The 24,721-nt window shown below is 55.7% G+C and overlaps 1 protein-coding gene across 1 annotated transcript in view; it reads left to right on the top strand.

The window, feature by feature from the left end:
- The first annotated feature begins 221 nt into the window (after nucleotides 1-221).
- Nucleotides 222-24,721, top strand: part of ADGRA2 (adhesion G protein-coupled receptor A2) — a 33,164-nt gene continuing 8,664 nt past the window's right edge. Inside the window, exons 1-7 of the mRNA XM_030312638.1 lie at nucleotides 222-484; nucleotides 12,685-12,756; nucleotides 22,757-22,828; nucleotides 23,086-23,157; nucleotides 23,313-23,384; nucleotides 23,670-23,833; nucleotides 24,251-24,464. Coding sequence (XP_030168498.1) covers nucleotides 222-484; nucleotides 12,685-12,756; nucleotides 22,757-22,828; nucleotides 23,086-23,157; nucleotides 23,313-23,384; nucleotides 23,670-23,833; nucleotides 24,251-24,464 — 929 coding nt within the window. The remainder of the gene's footprint in view (nucleotides 485-12,684; nucleotides 12,757-22,756; nucleotides 22,829-23,085; nucleotides 23,158-23,312; nucleotides 23,385-23,669; nucleotides 23,834-24,250; nucleotides 24,465-24,721) is intronic.

Below are 24,721 nucleotides of genomic sequence, written 5' to 3'. Positions count from 1 at the left end.
GCGCTGACAGCCGCGCCCGCGTCCTCCCCGCCGGGGCGCTCGCCGGACATGCCCCCGGGGCGCGGCGGCGGGGACCCCGGGGCTTGCCTCCGCCCAGGGCCCCCCGCCCCGCCCTCGGACGCCCCGGGCCCCCGCTGAGCACGCCTCCCGCAAGCCCGGGTCCCTGTGGCCGGCGCGCAGACGGGCCCCAGCGCTGTGGGTCCCCGCGGGGCGATGGGCTGATGGGCGCCGCGGGACGCAGGATGCGGGGGGCGCCAGCGCGCCTGCTGCTGCCACTGCTGCCGTGGCTACTGCTCCTGGCGCCCGAGACCCGGGGCGCGCCCGGCTGCCCCGTGCCCATCCGCAGCTGCAAATGCTCGGGGGAGCGGCCCAAGGGGCTAAGCGGCGGCGCCCCCAACCCGGCGCGCAGGAGGGTGGTGTGCGGCGGCGGGGACCTCCCGGAGCCTCCGGAGCCCGGCCTTCTGCCTAACGGCACCGTTACCCTGTGAGTACCCTACTCGGCCGGCCCGAGCCCCGACGAGGGCGAGAAGGAAGACAGGACGGGAGGGGCGGGAAGAGGGGGACGGGACGTTGCCGCCGCTTCAGAGACTTTAGGACAGGCCTGCGTCCAGGCGCCGTGAAGGGAGGCTTGGAGCAGTACGGGAAGGATTAGGGCTCCGGGGTGTGGAAGGAGGAGGGGACTTCGGGGGCGGCTGTGCCCCAGAGAGAGGGACCGCGGGCGCCCACTCACCTGCACAGGTGAGGGGAATGCGCCCTGGCGGGATGCCCACGCCCCTCGACTTTCCAGTCTGGGCTGGTGTTGCAGACTTCGGGGACCTGAGGTGGGTGGGCTGGGGGAAGGCTCAGGAAAGATCGACCCGCGGCCCAAAGGGTGGCTGTGGTCGTCACCTCGGAGGACGCGTCCTTGGCCGGGCTGGAGGAATCTCCCGGGTTCACCCCGCGGGCCTGGCTCCTCCAGTGGGGGGCGCCCCACCCGCCCCACGGGCCTGCCAGCCCCGCTTCCAGACTGTCTCCGCGGGACAGGCGGGAGGGAGGGCTCGGAAAATCTGTCCTTGGGATTGCGGCGCTTCTGGCCTGGATGAGACCCCGGCGTCCCGGTAGCCCTCTGGCCCCTCTCCCTCCGCGCGCGTCGGTGAAGTGAGCTGTGCGCCGGGTCCTGCATCCCGCCCTCTCCTTTACCTCCCCTGGGTACAACACGACCTTTGGCTGTTAATCGATTGACTCCTTCGCTCCAAGACTGCGAAGAAAGAAACCTGGCTGAGGGGGAGGCGACTGCCTCCCAGCCTCCTTCCGTCATCCCGTTTCCTTTCTCAGCCAGGGCCCTCCCGAGCTCTCACTTTGCTGGCTACGAGCGCGGCTCGAACCACCACCCGCCCCCAAGCCTCCTTGATGGGGGCCTGAAGCCCCCACAACCGCAGGAGAATTAGCGACCCCGACCCGCCGCGGCGATTTCCTGCCCTGACCACGTGCTCCCAGCTCCACGCACGCCGTGGAGTGGAGGGTCCGGCCCTAGCCGCGGCCCATGCCTTTCCTGTCCCGGACCTAACCTGCATGCGCTTCCCCTTTCCTGGCTTCCTGACCCCAGTGGCAACCGTCCCCCGCCGCCCCTTGCCCAGAGTTGGGGCTGGCTCACAGTCTATCCTGATTGTGTCCAGAACAATACAGTAATGCCTCTGGTTGGGTGAGTTCAGAGGCTGCCGGCTTCCTGACAGGACACGACTGGTCAGCCTCTGACGTTCGCCGCCTGGCCTGCATTCTCCCCAGCTGTGTGTGTGTGTGTGTGTGTGTGTGTGTGTGTGTGTGTGCGCGCTCGCGCATGTGTGTGCATTGAGGGGAGTGGAGGCAATGTGTCCCCTGGCTCCCACGTCTCAGCAGCAGCCCTGGGATGTGGCCATGGCCTGGGAAGGCAGCTGTGGCTCCTCTTTCCTGGTCTCTTTGATTGTCCAGTGGTGTTGAAGGGTCCAGACAGGCCTGGGCATTCCCCGGCCCACTCAGTTCTGGAGGAGAAAAATGCTTGCTGTGTGGAATGGTTGGGCGGGAGTCTGTGTGAGTCCCCGCTGAGCAATGATAACTCAGTTCAAGAGAGGACTCTGTGTGTCTGTGCGTCTGTGCACTGGCTCTTGTGGCTGTGCTCACACACATATGGGGGACACCGTCCCTCTGCATGTCTGCTTGTTGGGATTAGGGAATCCTAACACACTGAAGGCAGAAAAGAGGGGGGGGAACATTAAAAGGTGGTTTTGCAGTACATCTTAGAATGATTTGGTAACTAATGCTTTCCAGCCATAGCTAATTCCCACCGACGCCACTGCAAGGAGTGAGTGAGTGGGCACAGCCAACTCTTGGTGAGAATATATTGTGACAGGGCAGCAGCAAACGTGACTGCTAGCTCACCTTCCCGTCGCAAACCATTCCCAGAGGAAGGGCCTCTTCTTTGTCCCAGGCCACTGACCTGGCTGGCTTAAGATACCTTCCATAGGAACAGCCCCTGAGCCTGGCTGGACATCCCCACAGTGATGGCAGGGCAGGCCCTAGAAGCCCCTGAGAGCCCACTGGCCCATCAGCCTAGAGTGCGACTGAATCCCAGCCATGGACATATTTCTTAGGCTCTCCCTCCAGGCCCCACATAATCCTGATCCTGGTTGCTGGGCAGGGATTCTCTTCTCAGGGCTCAGCCATACCCATCCCTTCCCAGCATGCCTCTTGAGGGAAGAAGAGAGACAGGGCTGGGAAGGGGCTTCAGCCTGGCAGCAAAGCATGAGGCTAAGAGCTTGGAAACCTTCTCCACACCCTCCCGAACTCCTCCTCCTTACTCTTTTTGTTTCCTTTCACCTTTTTGCCTGTCACCTGGTACAAACAATAGGACTTAGGCTGATGTTTGTTGCTTTTTTTGTTTTTGTTTTTGTTTTTTTTATTGCATCACGGCTTTACCTCCCTCCTCCCCTGTTTCCCTCCAGAATGGGCCACCAGGTTCCAGTCCCCCTCACACCCCACCCTGCTCAAGGGGACCCAGGACTCCCCCTTGGGAAGCCTGGTAGACACCAGTGCTGGGATTACTCAGGCAAAGAAAGCTCTAGATCAGGTGCCTGTGTGCAAGGAGCCTCCCGTCTCTGCTCAGAGAGAGCTTGCAGGCAGTTCTGAGGCAATTCCATGAACAGCCCTATTTACCTCACTGAAAACCCTTCCACCTCCACCCCTATTATCTTAACTTCTGCCTTCTGTTTTTGTAGACCGTGTGCCCCCTCTCCCCACCCTTTGCTCTTTTCCCTTCTAATGGATTTTCATGCACAGTTTTCCAGGAAAGCAGAACTCTTGGCTCCTTTCCTGATCCATCGGTCCCACCCCTCAGCTCAGTCCACAGGACAGCCGTGGGCACCGAGGCTCCTGTCCAGAGCAGGAGCCTTTATGGCTCTCCCCCAAGGGGGAAGGTCTCGTGGGGGGTGTGGTGGGTGACTTGTTTTGGGGAGAGCCTGGGAGAGATGTGAGGAGCCCTGTGAACCCCCCACCCATTCCTGGGCAGCAGCTGATGGGCCTGCCCTCTGCTTGGCAGCTCTGGGAGTGAGAGGGAGGGGGAAGGGATAATAAGGAATTCTAGGAAAGGACTGATAACAGATAACTCCAGAAGGAAATCTCCTGCGAGGACCTTGCAGGACATCTGAGCAGCCCCTCAGAGGATTCCAGCCACCACATAAATTCCTAGACCGTCTGCACTGAAAAGGCCCTTGCAGATCAGCAAATCCAGCCCTGCATCTCCCATCTTACAGGCTGAGCAAACTGAGGCCAGGATTAGCTGGTTGGGCTGCCTTCCATTCCTCTCAGGTGAGGGACTCAGTGCTCACCTGGCTGGATTTGGGACCCAGCGGACACAAAGGCTGCTTTCAAAAACCCAGTTCCTTCCCAACAGAACCTTGGCCCTTTTGACCTGGGAACATTCCAAGGCTGGGTGCGGAGGGGGCAGGCGCGGTACTGGTCACTCCGGACTCTCCCAGAACCCACACACCCCCTCCGCGCCGCCACCCGAGCCTCGCCTCCCGTTTCTGGGGCAGGGGGCGGCCCACCACGTCAAAAACCCGCATGGAAGAGAAGGGGCATTTGCCATTCAGACGCACCTAATGGTGGCTGGGTCCTTTTGCTGTGGGTTTGGTGGTCTTTAGGAGCAGCATGGGGGAAGGGGAGGCCCCTTCACAGCCCTTGCGCTTGCTCCAGTCTCAGGAAAGTGGTTCTCGAACACAGATCTCCCTCTGAAGCCCCAGCTCTGGACGGGGCCCTCCCCCCAGTGCCCCTCACCCCAGCCACCAAGATCCAGTTGGGGGAGTTTGGGGCAAAGTGTGCCAACAGCCCGTGCGCAGAGCCTGAGGGGAGTGGAAAGATGCTGGCTGGAGGGGCGGGCCCTCGCCAGCTTCCCCACCCCCTTCTCTTCCACCCTCTTTCCCCCATATGGTTCTCATAAGGTCTGGGCTCAGAGACAGCAGCCAGAGGAAGTGGCTGTGTACAGAGAGCTTTTGTGAGGGAGAGGAGGGGGAGGGGGAGAGAGCAGAGAGAAAGAAGGAAAGAAAAGAGGGAAGAGGCTGGGGGCCGAAGGTGGGAGGAGGCTAGGAGACTCCAACCCACTACCTTCCCCTCCTGATGCAGGGTCTCAGCTGCACCAAGCCCTTGTGGGCTTCTGACCCCGCCTGTGTGAAATCAGGGGCCCAGAAGAAATCCAAGTTCCCCCCTGACTTTCCAACTACCTGCCCGGAGAAGCTGGAGGCAGCCAGCCCCTCCCTGGAGGTCTTGGGGACTCTTGCCCTTAGGGCTCTTGTGAAAGATGTAAGGGTCCCTGCTCACATCTCAGGGCAAGCACTGGGCGGAGACCAGAGCCCTCTGGGGTTTACTGGTTGAGTCCTCATTGCGCAGATGAGACTGGAGAGGCCACCGCACTGAGCTCCAAAGACAACCCCTATAATTCAGCATCCCAGTGGTTCCAGGACCCAGAACGGGTAATTTGGCCTGAACTACTCAGAACATGTGCATGAACCCAGCTACTCCTGATCCCCAAGGAGGTCCCTTCCTGCTGACTACCATGGATCATCCTTCTGTGCTGGGGGATGGGGTGGTGGGCAATCCCCAGTCCTGGGGGTGAGTCTGAGAATTTCCCCCAAAGGCACAGGCAAACCAGTGTAATTTGAACCTGACCATAAATTGACCCTTAAATTGGGGGTCATGTTTTTAAAGGGAGAGAGTTTCCAAGTTTATGCCACATGAGAATCATTGGGATAAGAACCCTTTCCTGAGGGAGAAAAAGTTCCAGCCACCTCTGAGCTGATCCTTCCATTCAGTGGGCTCTCCTCACCGAAGTCCAGAGAGGGGAGGTGAGTTCCCCGAAGCCACACAGCCTGAACCAGTACGCCTCACTCCCTCTAAGGTATAGACAGCCCCCCCCCCCCACTCCTCCCTGGGACCAGACAGAGAGCAGGGGAGAAGAGGGGAGGGAAATGGCCCTGGGCTGAGGAACTAGAAGGCAAGTCCGGTAACTGCTAGGAAGGGGCTGCTTGGAGGGGCTGTTTATTTTCATTCCCCCAGCCCAGCCGCTCTGTTCTATTTAGGGCTCAGACACTGACAGGACAAAGCTGCCTCCTCCCCTTCCTCCCTCCTCTGGCGGGCCCCCATCCTTCCCAAACTCCAGAACATTCCTTTGCTTTTAGGACTGGTGATGGGGGTGGGGGGAGCAGAGAAACTGTGGAGTGTAGCAAAGTCAGGCAACCTCCCAGGACCCAGCTTCTCCAGCCCTTCGAGTGGGGAGAGGCGGGATGGGGGAGCAAAGGGGTGTGCAAGATGGATGGGGCCAGGTGAGGGGCAGGGGAACCAATCTGTCACAGAGGAGCAGGGAATGGGGGTGGAGAGAAGCCTGAGGAGGGAGTTGCAGCCTGACCATGAGGGGCCAGACATCTCCCAGCTGGAAAGAGAAGGAAGGTCCGAGAGCTGCACCCCCACCCACCCACCCAGGGCTCTTTGCCTGCTGGGAACCGTGTGGTGAGGCAGAAACTTCAGACTTCAGGCTCTAGGAGACACAGTATTCAGGATGGGAAAAACCATCAAATACAATGAGTGGGAGTCTTCTGTCCAAACCCTTCTTTTACTGAGAAGAAACCCCCAGAGAGGGGCTGACCTGCCCAAGATGACACAGCTCGGAGCCAGACCCAGGGTTCCTGCTCTCAGCCTCTTCCCATAGTGACAAATCAGAGACCACATACCCCCCCCCCCCGGGGACAGGGCAGAGGAGATATACTAATCCACTTCCTCCATACGGACACATGAGCCAGGGTTAAGGGGTAGATAATAGCCTAGCAAATACCTGTGTTCTTAGGGGACCTCTGTACAGAATCACTGCACAGAGGATTTGAAATCAGATGGACCCAGGGAAAGTGGTGTCTAAAGCATGCTTCCTGGTGTTTCTCTCCCTCGCTTGCACCACGCACAGCTTCAGGACGATGCCACCCCTGTGGGGGTGGGTGATGTCTCAGGAGGGCTATACTGTGGAGCCAGCTTAGCTCGGAGAGGGATGGGAGCTGTCTCCAAGCTGTCAGCTCTGCCCAGACGGAGCGGTAGGGGGCGGGGCGGGGCGGGGGTGGGAGAGGGGAGTGGAGGAAGGAGGAAACCGGGGTTCAGCGTGAACTCTGTCCATCCACCACCCCCACATTCCCTGGAGCTCTGCCTCTCCGGATACCCATCCATTCATTCAGCCAGCGCCTGCTGTTGACCAGCCCGGCGCCAGTGCCAGGAGGCGAGAGACCCGGTCTCTGACCTCAGGGGCCTTACAGTCTCATCATGGAGACTGGATACCGGCTCACAAAAGCAGGACAGGATCGGGGCCTCAGGGCTCCCAAGGAAAACTTCAGGGGTAGAAAGATTAAAGGACAAATTTGTACTTGGGTAAAAATGACTGATTACAAATTGATCCTTTCAGGTTTATTTGTCTTTGAAAAGCATTTGAAAAGAAATCCACTTTCTTCCCCCAAAACCATGCCCCCTCCCACCCCTACCCCAGGCTGAGATTTTAGGCCGTTTGGAGAAGCACTTAAGGTGGACTGGGAGTAACTTCCCAGCTTCTTCAAATCCAGGGACACACACACACAAACATTGCATCCTGTCTGACACATGGCCCTCCACCTTTCATGAATGGAGGATTGTAGACGCCGTGTCTCATTGATGTTTGTAGTGCTATTGTGTTACACGGGGCTGAGCCCACAATGGGCGTTAGTGTAGATTTGAAGAATAAATGAATGAATGCCTAGGTGTGAATGATTATAGCAGACTCGATTCCATGGGCTCAAGCTAGGGTGTTGGGGCCCCCAGACCCCCATCAAGGCACACGGACCACCCAACCACAAGCACCTGTAGCACCTCTTCTCCAGTCAGTCCTCCCCATCTCAGCCCCAATTTCTTGGTCGTGCCTGCTCCCCACCAGGATAGGGTGCCCTTGTACAGAGGGTAGGTTGGAGAAAAGGAGACTAGAAGGCCCCACACATAGGAGCCATTCCAAGACTATCTTCTTTCCCAGCCTTGACCTCAGGCCCTTGCCTGGACAGTTCAGCTTAAAGGCTGAGATCAGAGACCATATCCAGACACAACCCCCTACAGCCTGAGGAAGCAAGTTCCTACCTAGGTCTCCTTCCAATCAGGCTTCCAGCCAAGGGAGGGGATGGCAGGGAATTTCAGGAGCACTGTATGTCTCCTCCAACATGTAAGTCCCCTGCAATCAGGCTGCATAGACATGAAGGGCAGCCCTGAAGAGAAGGGAAAGGAGGGGAAGCCACAGGAAGGCAGCCTTTCGTCTGAGGGTATGTGTCAAGGCAGGGCCTATGGACCAGAGGCAATGTCACTTTTAGAGACCCTATTGTCATATCAGGCATACTGAAATGCACCCACGGCCTGCGAGGAACATAACAATCACTGCTAATCGACATAGTAGGACATTTGGTTGTTATTTAGTTAAGGGTTTGTTAATGTCAATTTTGCTTTTTATAGCATTTATATTTCAGAGGCAGTGATTATTCTTTCGTTTTCAGACATCTTTGTGGGCCCTGGAAGTGCTCAGAGGCCTTGGGCACTGTGCCCGCAGAAGGAGCTGGGAGTCTGGTTCCACTTGACCGTTCAGAGTGGCTGTGGGCCTGAGATCCCTCACTGATGGCGTCCCTAAGACACTGCCAAGGTGCCAGCAACAGATGTTGGAGACAGGTCCTCCTGAACCCCGAGGGCCTTGAGGATGGTCTGAATTCCAGGCTCAGACTCCCTGGAGAGCACAGATTCCCCAAGTGTCCAGACGTGTGGTCCTTACACGGTGGAGGAGGGGGGTATGATCTGTATGACTCTTCCTGCATCTGAGAGAACAATTTGGTTCAGGCATGTGTTGGCCCCATGTCCCACGGAGTGGTGCCCACATGACCCCTACGGGGTCATCTCTGATGTTGGGCTGGGATCTGGTGAGTTCCTGTGGCTGCCCAAAGGCCACAGGGCCTCTCTGTAGACGCCAGCCACTCGCTCCCTTGGCCTCCAGCCTCGTTAGCGGTAACTCTGCTTGCTCCTCTTCCCTAAAATAGGACCCTGGCTGGGAGAGAGTTCTGGAATAGACTCAGTGTGCCCCCTCTCCTTGGCCAGATTTCAGACCCTAGGGTAAGAGAACAGGGGACTCCAGGGACTGGCCCCCCTTCCTGGGACTATGTGACGATGTCGGAGTGGTAGACGGGGAGGGAGGGAAGAAAAGCTGGAGAGGCCGGGTTGGGTGAGCCAGAGGTCCGTGCAGCGGGGCTAGCGTGGTTGGGAAGGAGATCCACCCGGCTGGCTCCCTGTGCTGTTGCAGGGCGAGGGGTTGGGGCAGGCTGAGGAAGTATCTGTCCGGTAGGGGTGGCAGGGCGGTTAAGATGGGCCCAAGCTGGCACTGTGTCTGTGAGGCTGCGTGGAACCATGGGCCAAGGCTCCCGATCCTTCCCTGCCTGATTGCTGGGGCCGCCTGGACTGTTTCTGTCCCCTTGAGACAGCCTAGCGTGGTGGGAGCATTCTTCTTCCCATTGGAAGAGGCTGTGCGTGTCTTCTTCGACCCCTACTAACTGCCAGCTTCCTACTTGCCCAAGACAACACTAGACCCAAGCACTTTCTGTCCCAAATCACTGCCCTCTCCACCCCACCAGACTCACAAAGGGCACCTCCTGAGAACTGAACCAACAAGCACAGCCGAAGCCATTCTCTGGATAATCTGGATCCAAAGCAAAAATTCCTCAGCCCCATCTAGGTTGCAAAGACCAAAAGATCCAATTCTGGGTATTTGGGGACTTGGATCATACACCTATCTGCCTGAAGTTTGTCCAAGAACTAGAAATATGGCAAGAAGGAGACCCATGGGAGGAGAAGGGTGAACCACTGTTTGCCTGGTGTCCCTGCTTTCATGAATGGCTTATAGAGAATGGGTATGGGGGAGATCAGGGACGTGTTCTCTGCTACAAGAAAAGTATCTCATTTCAAGACAGCGTTTGCACCGGGCTAGTCAAACCGGAAGCGTGGGCTGCAGCTGACCCCCCCCCCGCCCCCGCACCTCCCCAGCACAACAGGGGCTGCCTCAGAGAGAGGGGGCCCTGCCAGAGAGGGATAGGACACCAAGAGATGAGTTGGTCCTTTTCTGGGCCATAGGCTCATCCTCACCTGACTCTGGGCTGATCCCCAATCCTTTGCTCTGCCCCCACACGCTCCCCCCCCCCACACACACAATTTCCTCAGTATCTCTCAAGCAACCCAGACTTCCTCCTGGGGAGGTGCTGGCCACAAGGAAACTGGATAAGGGTTAAGCCACTAGCCACATGTGGTTCCTGAGCACCTGTAAGGTGGCTGGTCTGAATTGAGATATGCTGGGACAGTAGAATACTCGCAGATTCCAAAGTCTGAGTACCGAAAACAGAAAAAAGGAAAACGTCTCATTACTAATTTTGTATATCGATCGCATGTTGAAATGGTAACATTTTAATACTTTGAGTTAAATAAAATATATTATTAGAATTAATTTTTAAACTTAAAAAAAATGTGGCTACTAGAACATTTGAAATTATGTATGCAGCTCACACTATACTTCTATTGACCAGCTCTGGGTTAAAGAATTTGGGGTATGCAAAAGGTGTTCAAAGGTTAAAGGCTGAAGAGTCTGAAGAATGTGGGGTGCACCCCAACGCCACCTTTAGACCTGTCTAGACAGGATTCTCAAATTAGGATCCCAGGTTTTAATCTCAGGGGATTGGGAGTTGGAGGACTTTTTTTTTTTTTTTAATTTTCTGTTCAATGATATTTAAACAAAATTCTTTTGCAGATAATTTTGAGATAATTATTGGAAGGTATTTTCATAGTGTAAGATTTTCATTTCCAAAGTCAATATTTCTCAAACTAGAATCCTCAGACATATTCTCAGGAAAGAAGATATTTTTTCCTCCCTTTAACAGGTCTCTGCTCAAGTTTGAGAAATAATGTTCTCGGGCTTCCCCCTTCATGAACAGGCTTGTGATAATTCAGCAGCCCTGTTTCTCTCTCCTACCATACCCTCTCCCTCCTCCTCCCCCTCCCCTGTACCCTCAGCCTTATCAGCATCCCATTCCCCACAAACCCAAGGAGGGGGCAGTCCCTGGGGGACACCCTTGGGGTTGGGGGGGGGAGGTTGAAACCTATGCCCTTTCTCCACTATTCTTCCTGACACTTCTAAAAACATCGAGGGGTCCTCTCTCACCTTCTCTGACATTTAATGCAACCTCTAAACCTCAAACTCTGAGCATACGAAGGGAATGAACAAGAGATGAGGCAAGGTGGGCTTTGATTTAAAAGTCACACCATCAAGAACCCGTCACCATAGAGGGAGCCCCTGCAGCCCTACCAGGGCCTAAATGAGACCATTAGAGGCCCTAAGAACTGACAAGATTATTTATGATTTATAACCACCATGTGTAATGCGATTTAAAATCATCCTAATCAATCAGGGGCACCTGGGTGGCTCAGTTGGTTAAGTGTCTGACTCTTGTTTCAGCTCTGGTCATGATCTCTTGGTTTCTGCGTTCAAGCCCCACATCAGGCTCTATGCTGACAGTGCGGAGCCTGCTTGGGATTCTCTCTCTCCCTCTCTCTCTGCCCCTCCCCTGCTCACTCTCTCTCTCTCAAAATAAATAAGTAAACTTCTTAAAGTTTTAAAATCATCCTAATCCATAAAATGAGAATAAAGGGGTCAATGTGAGTTCTAATTATTCATATAATGACAACTGTGATGTACTTTTTGAAATGTCAAGGGTGTGTGTGTGTGTGTGTGTGTGTGTGTGTGTGAGCCCTTTGGAAACCCAGCATCCCCTCCCCCGCAACGCTTTCACACAGTCACTATTCGGGCCCTGCTAGGAAGTGTCACTGTTGAAAGGACCCTTAGTTGGGGACCAGAAGGGTGGGAGGGGTCTATCTGGAGAGCAGGGAAGGGAGGGAGCCCCCTTCCACTCTAGCCTCCATCCTGGCCGTTGTCTGTCCTCCATGAGCCTCTTGAAGGTGGAGTATTGGAATGTCAGCTGTCTGGGGCCATCTCACACCTGTCTTGATATATTCACCTACCCACTTCCAGTAAGCTTGTGGGCAGAACTCTTGACAGCTGCTAGCATGCCTTGTCCCCACCCCCGTCCCCCAAGATCTCTTTTACTGTCCATCCCAGAGGCTGCCCACTCGAGAGAAGATTCCAGACCTACAACTCTGGCCTTTCCATGTCCACCAATAGGAGCAAAGAAGTGAAACCCTTTGTTTCAGCCCAGAGCAGGCAAGAGTTTGGGCTGAGAGGCTCATTAAAGCATTTTAATAAGCAATTAACTCAAAGGATGAGCCCTTTGGCTGGTCTGGAACTTCCTCCTCCCAGGGAGGGAGTCTGGCAGAGAAAGGCTAAGTGGGTGGGCAGAGTGGGTTTAGTCAGTAGCTTGGGGCCCCTCTCCTCCCCCTCTAAATACAAATAAATAAACAGAACTCAGAGTGGGCAGAGGCAAAGGCCAAGGCCCCGGCTTCCACCAGGCACAGGGTTCTATCAGTTTTCTGTCGAGGCCGAAGCCAGGCTTAGGGAGGCAAGGGTATGCAGTCCCTCTGAGCTGGGGGCCTTCGAGGGCTGGGAACAGTCCCCTCCTGTGAAGTCCTCGGCTCACAGAGTGTTGCCCAAGGATGGGCAGCTCCTCCCACCTGCCTCCATACCTACTGGACCTCCTGTTCCACCTGCCAGAGCCCTGACCCAATTCAGACCATTCCCCCTACCACTCTCCTCAGGGTATGGGGCTGAAGACCTGAGAAAGAGCCCTGGAGGGCAGGAGGAGGGCGCTGTGGCTCGGGCAGTGGTTCTAAGGTGGAAAGGGGCCATTGCAACTTGACACCTGTTCAGCCCACTTACATAGAGTCCTGAGTCAGATGCGGGCCATGGCAGGGAACCCAGGGCAGGCGAAATATCTAATTTGGGGCTCAGTGGGCTAACCAATCTGCTTGAACCATTCCCTGGCTCTTTCCTGGAGAGGGTGGGGCTCCTGTCTTGCACCATTTACAAGAAAGGGGGCACCATTTACACAGAAAGCAACATGGTTGTAGTGGTGAAACCTCATCCCCGCTCCAGCCACACTTTCTGGCTTGTAACAGCACGTTCTCCTGTCTGTGTTCTCTCTGTTCCTTCAGGCTCTTGAGCAACAACAAGATTACTGGGCTGCGGAATGGATCCTTCCTGGGACTGTCCCTGCTGGAGAAGCTGTAAGTGTTGGGGCAAAGTGGGGCAGAGGTGGGGGATAACGGTCATGGGCAAAAAGTCAGTCCAGGCAGGAGGGGGAACACTGGGTGCCGAGGGACTTCTCAACCCTAGGACCTGCTGGCTAAGCAGGGCCCAGAGTCAGACCCGCGAGACTTGACCACCAGGTGAAGGTATAGAGAGAGACCGGCTCCTTCAACCAGTGACGGCAGCGAGAAGTAGGGAAGCCTCGCTGGTTTAGGCAAGGATGGGGCTAAGGGAAGTTCATTAACGCTCTTTAATGAGCAATTAGCTGTGAGGGCTGAGCCCCTTAGCTGGCCAGATGCCATCTCCCCCATCCAGCTGGGGGCCCAGCATAAAGGGCTGAGGAGGATTTAGTGTGACTGGGGCCTCTTTCCTTGTCTCCCCCCAGCCAAACAAACCAACAGACAAAGCCCCAAAGGGCTAGCGCCTGGGCTGAGGGTGGGAAAGTGGATTACATCCAGAAGGCCCCCACCCGCGCTGCCCTGGTCTGGAGCTGCGTCCTGCCCTACAGGCCCAGGCAAGCTGGCCTTGGACTCAGGACTGCAAGGACCCCGCTGGCCAGGAAGAACTTTTCTAACAGAGTTGGGGACCTGACTCAGTCAAGGGCAAGCCACTTAACCTGCCAAACGAGCCCCTCTGTCAACTCCCTGTTCAGCTGACCAGCTCCAGGAACCATAGCCTGTATGACAGCTTTAGGTCCTGCCTCCCACAGGACATCTGGGCCCCCATCCCTCCTGGAGCCCTATCCTTGCTTCTTTCCGCCCCTTCGACACCCTCTCTCCTACCTCTGCTCCCACCCTGCTGGGCATTCCTAAATCCTTTAACAGGGCCCCTGCCCCTCTAGTACCATTTCACCAGACAGGCTTGGATCAGTGTGATGGGGGATACAGAAGAATCAGGGGGAAGCCTGCTCTCAAAGAGCCAGAGATTACAGTCTAGTGGAGACTGCGACAATGCCACGCGTGTTAGAATTAAGGAGGTTGGGGTTTCCCTAATGCCCAAAGGAGGAACCTCACTGATCTGTGAGGGCTGGAACACTCAAGGGCAATTGGGATGCAGTATCTACATGACATGGAGTTTAGATCGTTAACCATGACCATGATCTTATGAGATCATCTCTATTACCACCCACTTCACAGGGGAAGGGAAAGCCTCTCCTCCAAAGTCCCCAGGGCCATAAGGAAAGCTCAGAGGCCTGGCTGGGCTAGTACGGGTGGAAGGTGCAAGCCCACGTTCCGGGTGGAAAGGCAGAGGACGTTCTCTCCGATCTGAGGCATGCTGGGGTGGGAGGGGGTCTCAGGATGTTGACTGTGCAAGCACACAGCTCCGTGACCAGGTCCCTCTACCATCTGCTCTGCAGCTCACAGGCAGGGTGGTCCAGACAAGGTAGAAAGGACTGCCACCAAGCTGCTATTAAAAAGTCTCCTTGGGTCCGAACAAATAGGGAAAGCTTTTACCTCCCACACGCAATTAAGCGTGCGGATGCTCGGATTCCTGCACTCAGCCCAGGCTTGGTCTTAGAGGGCTGGGGGGCCGGAAGCCTCGCAATCCTTCCAGGGATCTTTTGGAGGATGACAAACTAGAGCTGCCTCCAGCCTTTTGCCCTGCCCCCACCAGAGCTGACCACCGCCCAGAGCTGCTCTCCCTTCTTAGCTCCAGCGAGAGCTGCTCTGAGCCTCCCGTGGCCCCACTGACGTCTTCCCATCTTTACCCTCTCACTTTATCAAAGACCCACAGGGGTCTCCCTGCTTCTCATCCTTCAGTCTCATGAGAGTAAACGTTCTGATAAAGAAAAAAGACAGTCCTTCCCTCCTTCCCTTCCCACCCATGCAACCACACTGAACCCCCCCCCCCCCCCACAGCACCACGGACTCAGGTCACTGCATGGCAGGTGCTTTCAAAGCATGGGAAGCCATCAGAGAAAAATGAGAGTAGTCAAAGAATAATGACTGACTGCCACATCATGTGGCGTGGCAGGCGCAGGGGGCAGGAGACAGATGAGAAGTCAGAATCCTGAGTGTGAGCCCTGCTTGGAGGTTAGGAATCATCCAAGGTCTTCATTCTAGAGCCCTGTTTGTGTGCTGAGCTCCGTTCTAGGCACTGGGAGTGAACATAGCAAACCAAGTGCCTGCCCTCATGGAACTTACCCTCAACTGATGGGACCCGGAAAATAGCAAATAAATGTACAAAGATATCAGGAAATGATAAGTACTACAAAGAAACCCAACGCAGGGTGAAGGGGGGAGAAAGCAATGGCAGAGGGGAAGCCTGCTATTTTATGTATCGAGGTCAAGGAGGGACTCGCTGACAAGGTGACTGAGCCCAAGACCTAAGGAAGGGAAGAATCTGGAGGGGAAGGCCCTACATCCACAGTATGCCTAGTGGGTCTGAGAAACAGAAGAAGGACATGTTGGGGCTCCTGGGTGGCTCAGTCAGTTGAGCGCCTGACTTCAGCTCAGGTCATGTTTTCAGTTTGTGAGTTTGAGCCCCACATTGGCCTCTGCTCTCAGTGCAAAGCTGGCTTCAAATCCTCTGTCTCGCTCTGTCTTGCTCTCTCTCTGCCCCTCCCCCACTCATCATTTTCTTTTCTCTCTCTCAAAAATAAACATAAAAAAAAGAAGAAGGACATGTTAATGGGGGGTAGTAGGAAATGAAGTCAGAGCGATGCAGGCATGGGTGCCAGGTCTGGGACCTCAGTTTCCTCATCTGTAAAAAAAGGGGGGACAGGGTGATTTGTAAGGCACATTATGGATTTTAAACTTTATGATGTTGGGGTGTGTGTGTGTGTGTGTATGATACCCACGGGTGCTGCTTGAGAAAGAAAAAAAATCAAAGCGCCCAATGATGCAGCCAGGCTTTCCAGAAGAGGGGAGGCCTCTGGGCAGAGGGGTGTGCTGTGTTCAGTAGGTGCTCATGCTTCTCAAGGATAGAAGGCAGTGCAGGGACCAGAGGAGCCCAGGATCTCCAGTCCAGCTGATCACTGCATCAGTCAGGTTCTCCAGAGAAATAGAAGAAATAGAACCAATAGGAGATGTGTGTGTGTGTGTGTGTGTGTGTGTGTGTGTATCTGTATAAAGAAATTATTTTAGGGGCGCCTGGGTGGCTCAGTCAGTTAAGTGTCCGACTTCAGCTCAGGTCATGATCTCTCGGTCCGTGAGTTTGAGCCCCACGTCGGGCTCTGGGCTGAGGGCTCAGAGCCTGGAGCCTGCTTCCGATTCTGTGTCTCCCTCTCTCTCTGCCCCTCCCCCGTTCATGCTCTGTCTCTCTCTGTCTCAAAAATTAATAAACGTTAAAAAAAATTTTTTTTAAATAAAAATAAAAAAAGAAATTATTTTATTTTAGTTCTTTATAAAGAAGATTTAATTTAAGGAAATGGTCTGTGTGATTATGGTAGCTGGCAAATCCAGAATCTGTAGGGCAGGCCAGCAGGCTGGAAAGTCAGGCAGGAGTTGATGCTTTAGTCTCGAGATGGAATTTCTTCTCCGGGAAACTTTTTTGCTAATCTTAAGCCCTTCAACTGATTGGATGAGGCCCACCCATATTGCCAAAGGTAATCTCCTTTAAAGTCAATTGATTTGTAGACTTTAGCCACATCTACAAAATACCTTCACAGCAACACCTCCATTCATGTTTGAGTAAGTTACAAGGTGCCATAGCCTGGCCACGTGAACACATAAAACTTAGTCATCAAAAACCAGTGTCCCACTATCCCAGGGATGGGGAGAGATCCTTGCCCCACTCCCAGAGATGCTAATTCATCAGGTTGGAAGGGGCCTGGGAATTTTTTACAAGGTATGCAGACGATTCTCATGCTCATCCGGGGTTGGGAACCAGTGGACCAGATGACCCCTAGACTGTGGGCCTATTCATCACAAATGAGATGCTGTGGCCTGGCGTGCAGTTGGTGCCAGGAAACACTGATCTCTCTGTGCTGGCAAGCTCAGACGTCCAGGCTTGGGCAGCTGAGTCCATGGCAGCCTAACATCCCAGAGCCTGTGAGCAGCAAGTCCCGTGGGAGGGTTGGGGCCTGGCCTAATAATGGAAATGGCAGGTCGGGGCTGCAAAAAATGCCATCATTGCCTCCTTGTGCTGAGCGCCCCTCTGGCCTTTGAAAATTGGTTAAGTATAAGCGTATGGGGGGAGTAGGCCTGGTTAATGCATAGCAGGACCTTGAGGCTGGGAGGAGTACAGAGAGAGCGCCAAGTGGGAACGTGCCTGAGATGATCTCAGGGGAGGACAGGTGCTCCAGAGAGCACCTGGGGTGAGAGGAGAGATGGGGGACACCCTTTGTGGGGCTCTGTCGGCCAAGAAAACCTGAAACAGGGTCCAGCAGAGCAGTTCATGGCCAAGGAGTGTACAGAGTCGTCCAGATGGGTGTGAGAAACCCTGTCTCTGAGCCCTCCCCTCTGTGTCCCAGCTCCCCTCGGCATGGACAAGCCTGTCCGTTGCGGAGGAAAGACTTCTGGGGTGGGGAGGTCTTGAAGGGCATAGAACTCCACTCTGGAGTAAGCGAGGTCTGGGATTGCATCCTGCCTCTACCATTTACTTTCCGGGTGCCTGTCCAAGCCTCGGGTTTCTCCCCTGGAAAAGGGCGGTGTGGGACTCCTGGACAGGCTGTTGTGGGGACAGCAAGGGCTGTCAGTAAATGGCCACTCAGTTCCCTTCTCGGAAGAGTGCGAAATTGCAAGATGTTATGTCGGCAGCCCCTCGTTGCATAGGATCTGCCCAGAGCGCCCCAGCCTTGGGTGGACAGTCAGGTAGCTGAAACGTGGGCGCCAGAAATACTCACGGATGGCCCGTTCCTCTGGTCCCTCGCATCTCTGCCCACATCCCCCACCACACGCATTCAACAGAGAGCAGGCCACCAGAAGACCTTCCAGGGCTCCGAGGGTGCCACGGTCACAGTGAGAAGCCCCCCAAACGGGGGCCAAGTGGGCCACAGGACAGGCAGCCCCCAGAAGAGGCCAAGGGAGAGAGCCTGGGCATGCAGGCGAGTCAGTGGCTGTGTGTGGACACAAGCCCGCAGAGGCTTGTGCATGCCTGGAGGAGAGGGCCTGGTGAGGGGAGCCTGGTCAGCCCCAGGATGATTTGTCATTGCCTAATGAGATTAATGAGCCCCGGGGGCTGGTATGCAGCAGTGCCGGGCACTCATTAGAAGCAGATGCTCATGGGAACGATGGCAAGGAATGGGGGGTGGGGGGGACCTGGGGGTGGAGCGCTGCTCACCCGCCAGGTGGTTTCCATTAATCTGTGGGCGGGGCCAAGAGCAAGGCCGCCTGGCCCCGCCTTCTTCCCCTTCCCATCCCCACTCACACTGGGGAGGAATGCAGAAGAGAAGCTGCCGACTTGGGAGACGCTGAGGGCTGGGAAGGGAGGCTTACGGGTTCGGGGACAGACCTCTTGCTTGCTGTTGTAGCACCGATGCCTGGCATAGTGTACATGTTCAGTAAATACCTGTTGGATGACCTAAGAGACAAGAAGAGCCCCAGACCATCTAGGTTTCCTCCAGCCGGATCCTCTCCCTGCCCTCCCCTAGACAGCCCCCATACCTGCGGGGCGGAGCGCGGGGGGAGGCCAGCCCCCACTTTCCAATGAACCCTGGAAGTCCTGGAGGGCCCGGGGAAAGCTGCTCTGCGGCCTCCGAACCTATAATTTGGTTTCTAAACCCACAGGCAGGGAGGTCTGTGGGGGCCAGAGGGAGCCAACTTGGGGCCCGCCCCAACCCTGTCCAAACGCGGTACGCGCTCCCGCGCACACGTGCACGCTCTGTCGCGCACACCCGCTCTTTAACAGCTTTAGGGAGGTGTAATTAACATGCCGTGAAGTCCACCCACTGCAAGTGTGCGATCCGATGCTTTGTAGCATATTTACACGGTCGTGCAGTCACCACGACCTCACTTTAGAGCATTTTCATCGTCTCCAAAAAGCAACCTTGAATCATGAGCAGCCACTCCCCATTCCTCCCGCTATTTCCTAGCCCGAAGCAACCGCTTTCTGCCTCTATAGATGTGCCTATTCTGGACATTCCCTATCAATGGAATCATGTCATGTGTAATCCCTTATAGCTGGCTTCTTCCACTTAGCCTAATGTGTTCAAGGTTTATCCATATTATAGTATATATCAGCAGTTCATTCCTTTTTATGGCCTAATATTCTGTTGTGTGAATGTAGCACGAATGCATTATCAGTTGATGGACACTTGGGATGTTCCCACTTTGGGCCGTCTTATGAATAATGCTGCTGCGACCATTTGCGTTCAGGTTTCCGTGACCTTCTCTTGGATGTGCACCTGGGTTCTGTAGTTCCTCTGCCAAACTGGTTTTCACAGAGGCTTGCACCATTTTACACTGCCACCAATAATGCATAAGGGTTCTAGTCTTTCCACACCCTCGTCAACACTTGCTGTTGCCTGTTTTTTGTATTATAGCCATCTCAGTGCATGTGAGGTGAGAGCTCGTCGTGGTTTTTCTTTGCATTTCCCTAATGACTAATGGTGCTGACCATCTTTCCATGCATTATTTGGTCATTTCTGTCTCCTCCTTGGAGAAATGTCTATGCAAATCCTTTGCCCATTTTTTTTTTCCAACAGGTTTGTCGTTTCATTATTGAGTTGGAAGAGTCCTTTATATATTTTAGATAAAGGTTCTTATCAGATATATTTTCTCTCATTTATATATTTATATATTCTAGATAGAAGGCCCTTATCAGATATAGATTTTCTCTCATTCCCTGGGTTGTCCTTCACTTTCTTGATGATGTCCTTTAGAGAGGAAAAGTTTTAAGTTTTTACAAAGTCCACTTTATTAATCTGCCCTTTTATTGCTGATGCTCACACACTCATTCTTACACACTCAGCTTCCTGAGCTCCAGCTTTCCCAAGAAGGGTAGAGGGTATGTTTTGCTCTCAGGAATCCCACCCCCGCCCCCCATGCCTGACTTCTGCCATCGGGTCCTTCTCCTCCAAATTGGCACAGGTACAGGGAGAAGGGTTTGCCTAGAGTCAAGGTAGCCTGCTCTGGGTTGGGCGAGGGGTGGTGGGGAGGGGAGGTTCCATCCATACACCGCAACTTTCCCAGCCTACAAGACCTGGGCTCTGTGGAAGCAAGGAGAAAGTGAGAGATTCCACATCACAGAAACATCTGTTCATCCTCATGACCTCAGCTAAGAAATGAAGGGATGGGATTTAGACAATCCCGAACAGGGGGTTGTAACCTGGGTGCCACAAGCCCTCAGAAATCATACAGTGTTGGGTGTAGTGCATTTTTCTGAAGCAGGAGTCCATAGCCATCATCAGATTTTCAAAATGATGTGCTAAAGCGAGAAGCACCAACCTATAGGGACCTTGCTGGTCCAAAAAAAAAAAAAAAAAATCCAAGTTCTATGATAGTATTTCCTCCTGCTGCTAGAGAGGGTACAGCCCCAGAGCCACACTTCCCCTGCCTTAGGGTCCATGACCCCATCAGCCCCATCAGTGAGCAGCCTCCGGCCTATGATCCTCAGGAGAAGACTCAGCCTGGCCTTCCTGGGCTCTGGAAAGGCTGCCTTGGTCACCCCTAAAGCCACTCTGTGGGTGTGAGGCAAGGGAAAAGGAGTGCCAGCGCCCGGGGGAAGCTCCCCTCTCAGCCCCCCCCCCCTCCCGTGGTTCTGGGCTGCAGGAAACCCAGGGCAGGAAGGGGCTGGGGCCCGAGTGGCCGCCTTGCTCCCATCTGCAGAGCATCAGTGGGGCAGGCGGGGTGGGGGTTCTCAAGGGGGGCCGGGGAGGAAATGAGAATAAACACAGTGAGCAGAGAGGGAAGGGGCGGGGGGCTGCGGCCTCAGCCCCTTGGCAGCCCATGAAGGGAAGTGACACAATGAGGAATGTGTTTCCCTCTGCCCGTCCCCCGCGTGGGGGTGGGAGGCAGAGCCCTGAGAATGGCCAGACCCCAACAGGGGCCAGGGGGCATATGCTGGAACAGCACTGGAGGGGGTGCTGTGAGAGTAAGGAGCCAAAAGGGGGGTGCCGGGCAGGAAGGGCAACCCAGGCCAGGCGGGGCACCTTTCCTGTCCCTCTCCAGTGTCCATGCTGCGCGAGCATCTAGGGTCTGCATACTTGCACAGTCCCCGCTGGGGCACTACCAGCATGCCTGGGTATGGAAGCCATCCCTTCTTGAGGAAGCTGGCCCCTTCTGCTGACTTTCCCTTCTTTCTCAAGGGACACGGGGTTATGGAGGCCACGTCCTCGGTATGAGAGGGAGCTCCGGTATGAGGACCCTTGGCCATGGGCGGGACTAAGCAGCGTGTTTTATTTCTCCTCTCTCTCTCTCTCTCTCTGGGTGTTTTTGTCCCCAGCTGGGACTGTCTGTGCGAAAACAGGCCCCCTGGTGGGATGGCACCCCCCCCCCTCCATCCTGGACACCCATTTCCTCTCCCAGAGCTGGGAGCGGCTAGTTAACCCCCTTGTGCCCATAATCCACAGATGTCCCTGAGACTTTGGCAGGCAGGGCTAAGTGCGCCCTGTGTCATTCTGGGCTGGAGAGTGGTGGGCCTTGGAAAGCAGGCTGGCCCCAGATATCTCTGTCAATCTCCACCTTCTTGCACAGGCCCTTTTGACAGGTTGATTACTCCAGGAATCCCCCACCCTTGCCCTCTGCCTCATAATCTACCTAGATGCCTGGGGTGGGGTGGGAATGCACAGGGAGCACCATGGAATGAAGGGAGCAAACAAGGAGGCAGCAGCCCCCAGCCCACGGTCCCAGGAGGGGAGGCAGTCTGGCTGAGCAGGGAGGTTTCCTGGCGCATTACTCCGTGAGGCTGCGCACGTGCTGGGCGGGCTCAGGAAAGACTCCGGTGGTCCTTGAGTAGTTGGGTGAGTGGCCAGCTGGTGGTCTAGACACCAGTGGCTGTGCCCAGGAAGCAGAGGATGGGATGCAGCCAGTGGGCCAGTGCTCACTTTGGTCCTCAGTGGTCCCAGATAGCTGCCAGTCTGCCAGGTTTTGAGCTGGGACCAGGTAGGCACTGGTGGGTCCCCAGTGGGCAGGAACTGCCCCTTCAGCTCTACCCTGCCACCACTGGGGGAGGTGATAAAAGGGAGGGAGGGTTGGAGTGTGGCTGTGTGGTTGAGCTTGAGCAACCAGACCCTGGGACAGACAATTTGCTCCTCCCGGTGGGTGGCCTTTGGCCCCCGTGAAGCCCTGGAGGGCAGGCAGGTGCTGGGGGGGGGGGGGCGCACCACCTTCTTCTGTCTGGACCTGCTCGGGCTCAGCCCAGAGATGGTGTTTCCCTTGCCACTTTCCCTCAGTACTGTGGGCTCCTAGGAGACCATGGCGGGAAGGCAGGTGGACAAACCTTTACCCCCTCAGCCTTGCCTTCCTCACCTGAAGAATGAGGGATCGCTGGGCGGGGCGGGGGGGTGGGGAGGAGGACGATAATGGTTGTGTCCTGGGATCAGAGACCCAGGTCAGCACCCATGCGGTCATCGGCTGCTTGACCTGTTTCCACACCTGTCAAATGGGGAGATCAACATGGACAGGATGGCTATGAAAATACCTCCCCCAGTGCCACACTCCAGGAGATCTTACCTTTGGATAGCAATTTACAAAAGACTTTCACATCCATTTTCAAGTGGTGCACACAGCAGCCCCTGTGAGATCCTGGGTAGCTCGGATTGGAGCGACCTGGAGCGAGGGCTCCCGGCTCCCAGTTCAGTGCCGGCTCCCCTCCTTGCTTCCACCATGCGCTGCTTCTGTGTCCCAGGCCCCACCCCATCTCTTGGCTTCCATATGCTTCCTGACACCTTTCTGACCAGCACCCCTTGACGGTAGCTGGGGTGGGCCGCGGAGACGCGTCTAAGGGGTGGGATCCTTCATCCAGCCTCCCAACCAGCGCTGAGGAGATTTAGAAGGAAATCTAGTTCTTGTCTGGTAAAAGTGAAGCTTCTCCACCCCAGGAGAGCATGTGGCCCAGACAGGCAGAGGTGTGAGTACTCCCACTTGCCTCCCACAGGGACCTGAGGAACAATGTCATCAGCACAGTGCATCCCGGGGCCTTCCTGGGCCTGGGAGAGCTGAAGCGCTTGTAAGTGGCATGTCCTGCTCCCCTAGCCCTGGGGACGGTCCCCTGGGTCCCTTCTCGTTTCCCCACTCACAGCGCCCCTGTCCCCAACACGCTGTATTGCTGGGGCGGGGGGCGCTGATGGAGGAGACACCTCAAGCCCATCTCCTTGTTCATCCTACTCCCCACACGAGCCCCGGCCACACACTTGTGTCCCCCACAAGTGGATCCACGTGCTGCTACGCGGCCAGCTTGCTGAGGCTGTGTGTGTGTCTCTCTAGAGATCTATCCAACAACCGGATTGGCTGTCTCACCTCTGAGACCTTCCAGGGCCTCCCCAGGCTTCTCCGACTGTAAGTGAGGGGCAGTTAGTGGGGAGGAGGGGTCTGGGAGGAGGGAGGGCAGCACCAGACCCTCAGAGTCCCCTGTGTTCCCTTCACCCACTCCTCCCTCCTCTAGCTCAGGGAGACCCTGAGATCCAGGCTCACTGTTCCCTGCCCCCCTGCAGAAACATATCTGGAAACATCTTCTCCAGTCTGCAACCTGGGGTCTTTGATGAGCTGCCAGCCCTTAAGGTTGTGTGAGTATCTATTTCCAGCCCAAGGACTCAGACCTCTGCTTCCTTTCTCTGCCCAGGAAGGACACATGCAAGTATCATGACCACCGTGGCCAGCCTTATGCATAGGCGGGACAGGCAATGGCTGAAAGCATCATACCTGCCTTCCCACCATCGCCAGGCTGGTGGTGGCAAACGCATACCCAAATGTGCCCTTCCCAGCCTCAGTCTCCCTCCCGGGGCTCCGCCCCACCCCCTGAGCCCACGCCCCCTCCGCTCTACTCTGTGGCCCCTCTACCCATTCTGCAGGGATCTCGGCACTGAGTACCTGACCTGCGACTGCCGCCTGCGCTGGCTGCTGTCCTGGGCCCGGAATCGCTCCCTGCAGCTGTCGGAGCACACGCTCTGTGCCTACCCCGGTGCCCTCCACGCCCAGGCCCTGGGCGGCCTCCAGGAGGCCCAGCTGCGCTGCGGTAAGCACGCCCTCACCCTGAACCCTTGGCGCAGACGCGCTCCTGAAGGGCCCCACTGGCTCGAGGCTCCCCCTGCCTCTCGTTCTCCAGGGCATCCTCTCCCTCAGATCCCCCTGGGGGTCCTTCTCCATCAGCTGTTCCTAAACTTTCTTTGGGGCTGCTGCTTTGTGTTTGCATCCGGTCCCACCTCCTGGGGTGACAAATGTGCTGCCACAGGAGCGCTTTTCTTTGCTTGCCCCAAACCCGCCCGCCCCCTCCTTGTGCTCTTATCTCCAGGGGCTTTCTCCTGCCCCTTTTTCCCCAGCCAGAGTGGGCTCCAGTGCAGCTCCACTCCTGGCTCTACACACCACGCCCCTGCCCCCGGCATCTCGCACGCTGCTGCTCGCGGGCCTCACTGCCCTGGTGTCCCCCCCACAGAAGGGGCCCTGGAGCTGCACACGCACCACCTCATCCCGTCCCTGCGCCAAGTGGTCTTCCAGGGTGACCGACTGCCCTTCCAGTGCTCTGCCAGCTACCTGGGCGAAGACACCCGCATCCGCTGGTACCACAACCGGGCCCCCCTGGAGGGTGACGAGCAGGCGGGCATCCTCCTGGCCGAGAGCCTCATCCATGACTGCACCTTCATCACCAGGTACAGGCCCTGCTGCCACAGTACCCATCCCCCGCCCGCCCAACGCCCTGTGCCCAGATGTCCTTGGGAGTACATTCATGGGCGTTAAGAGTGTGCTTGTGTGTGTGCCTGGAAATCCAGGACTCACGGTCTGGATAGGGGAATACAGATTAAATGCCTGATAGAAAAAAAAAGGATCATATCTGACTTTTCTTTAGTGCCTTTACGATGTAAAAGCTCTATTATCAGACTTAATCTCTCCAATAGACTTGCGAGAG

This window comes from Lynx canadensis, chromosome B1 (genome assembly GCF_007474595.2).
Source record: "Lynx canadensis isolate LIC74 chromosome B1, mLynCan4.pri.v2, whole genome shotgun sequence".
Lineage (NCBI taxonomy): Eukaryota > Metazoa > Chordata > Mammalia > Carnivora > Felidae > Lynx > Lynx canadensis.
The sequence above is the reverse complement of the archived record's forward strand: the minus strand, read 5'-3'. Positions and strand labels throughout refer to the sequence as shown.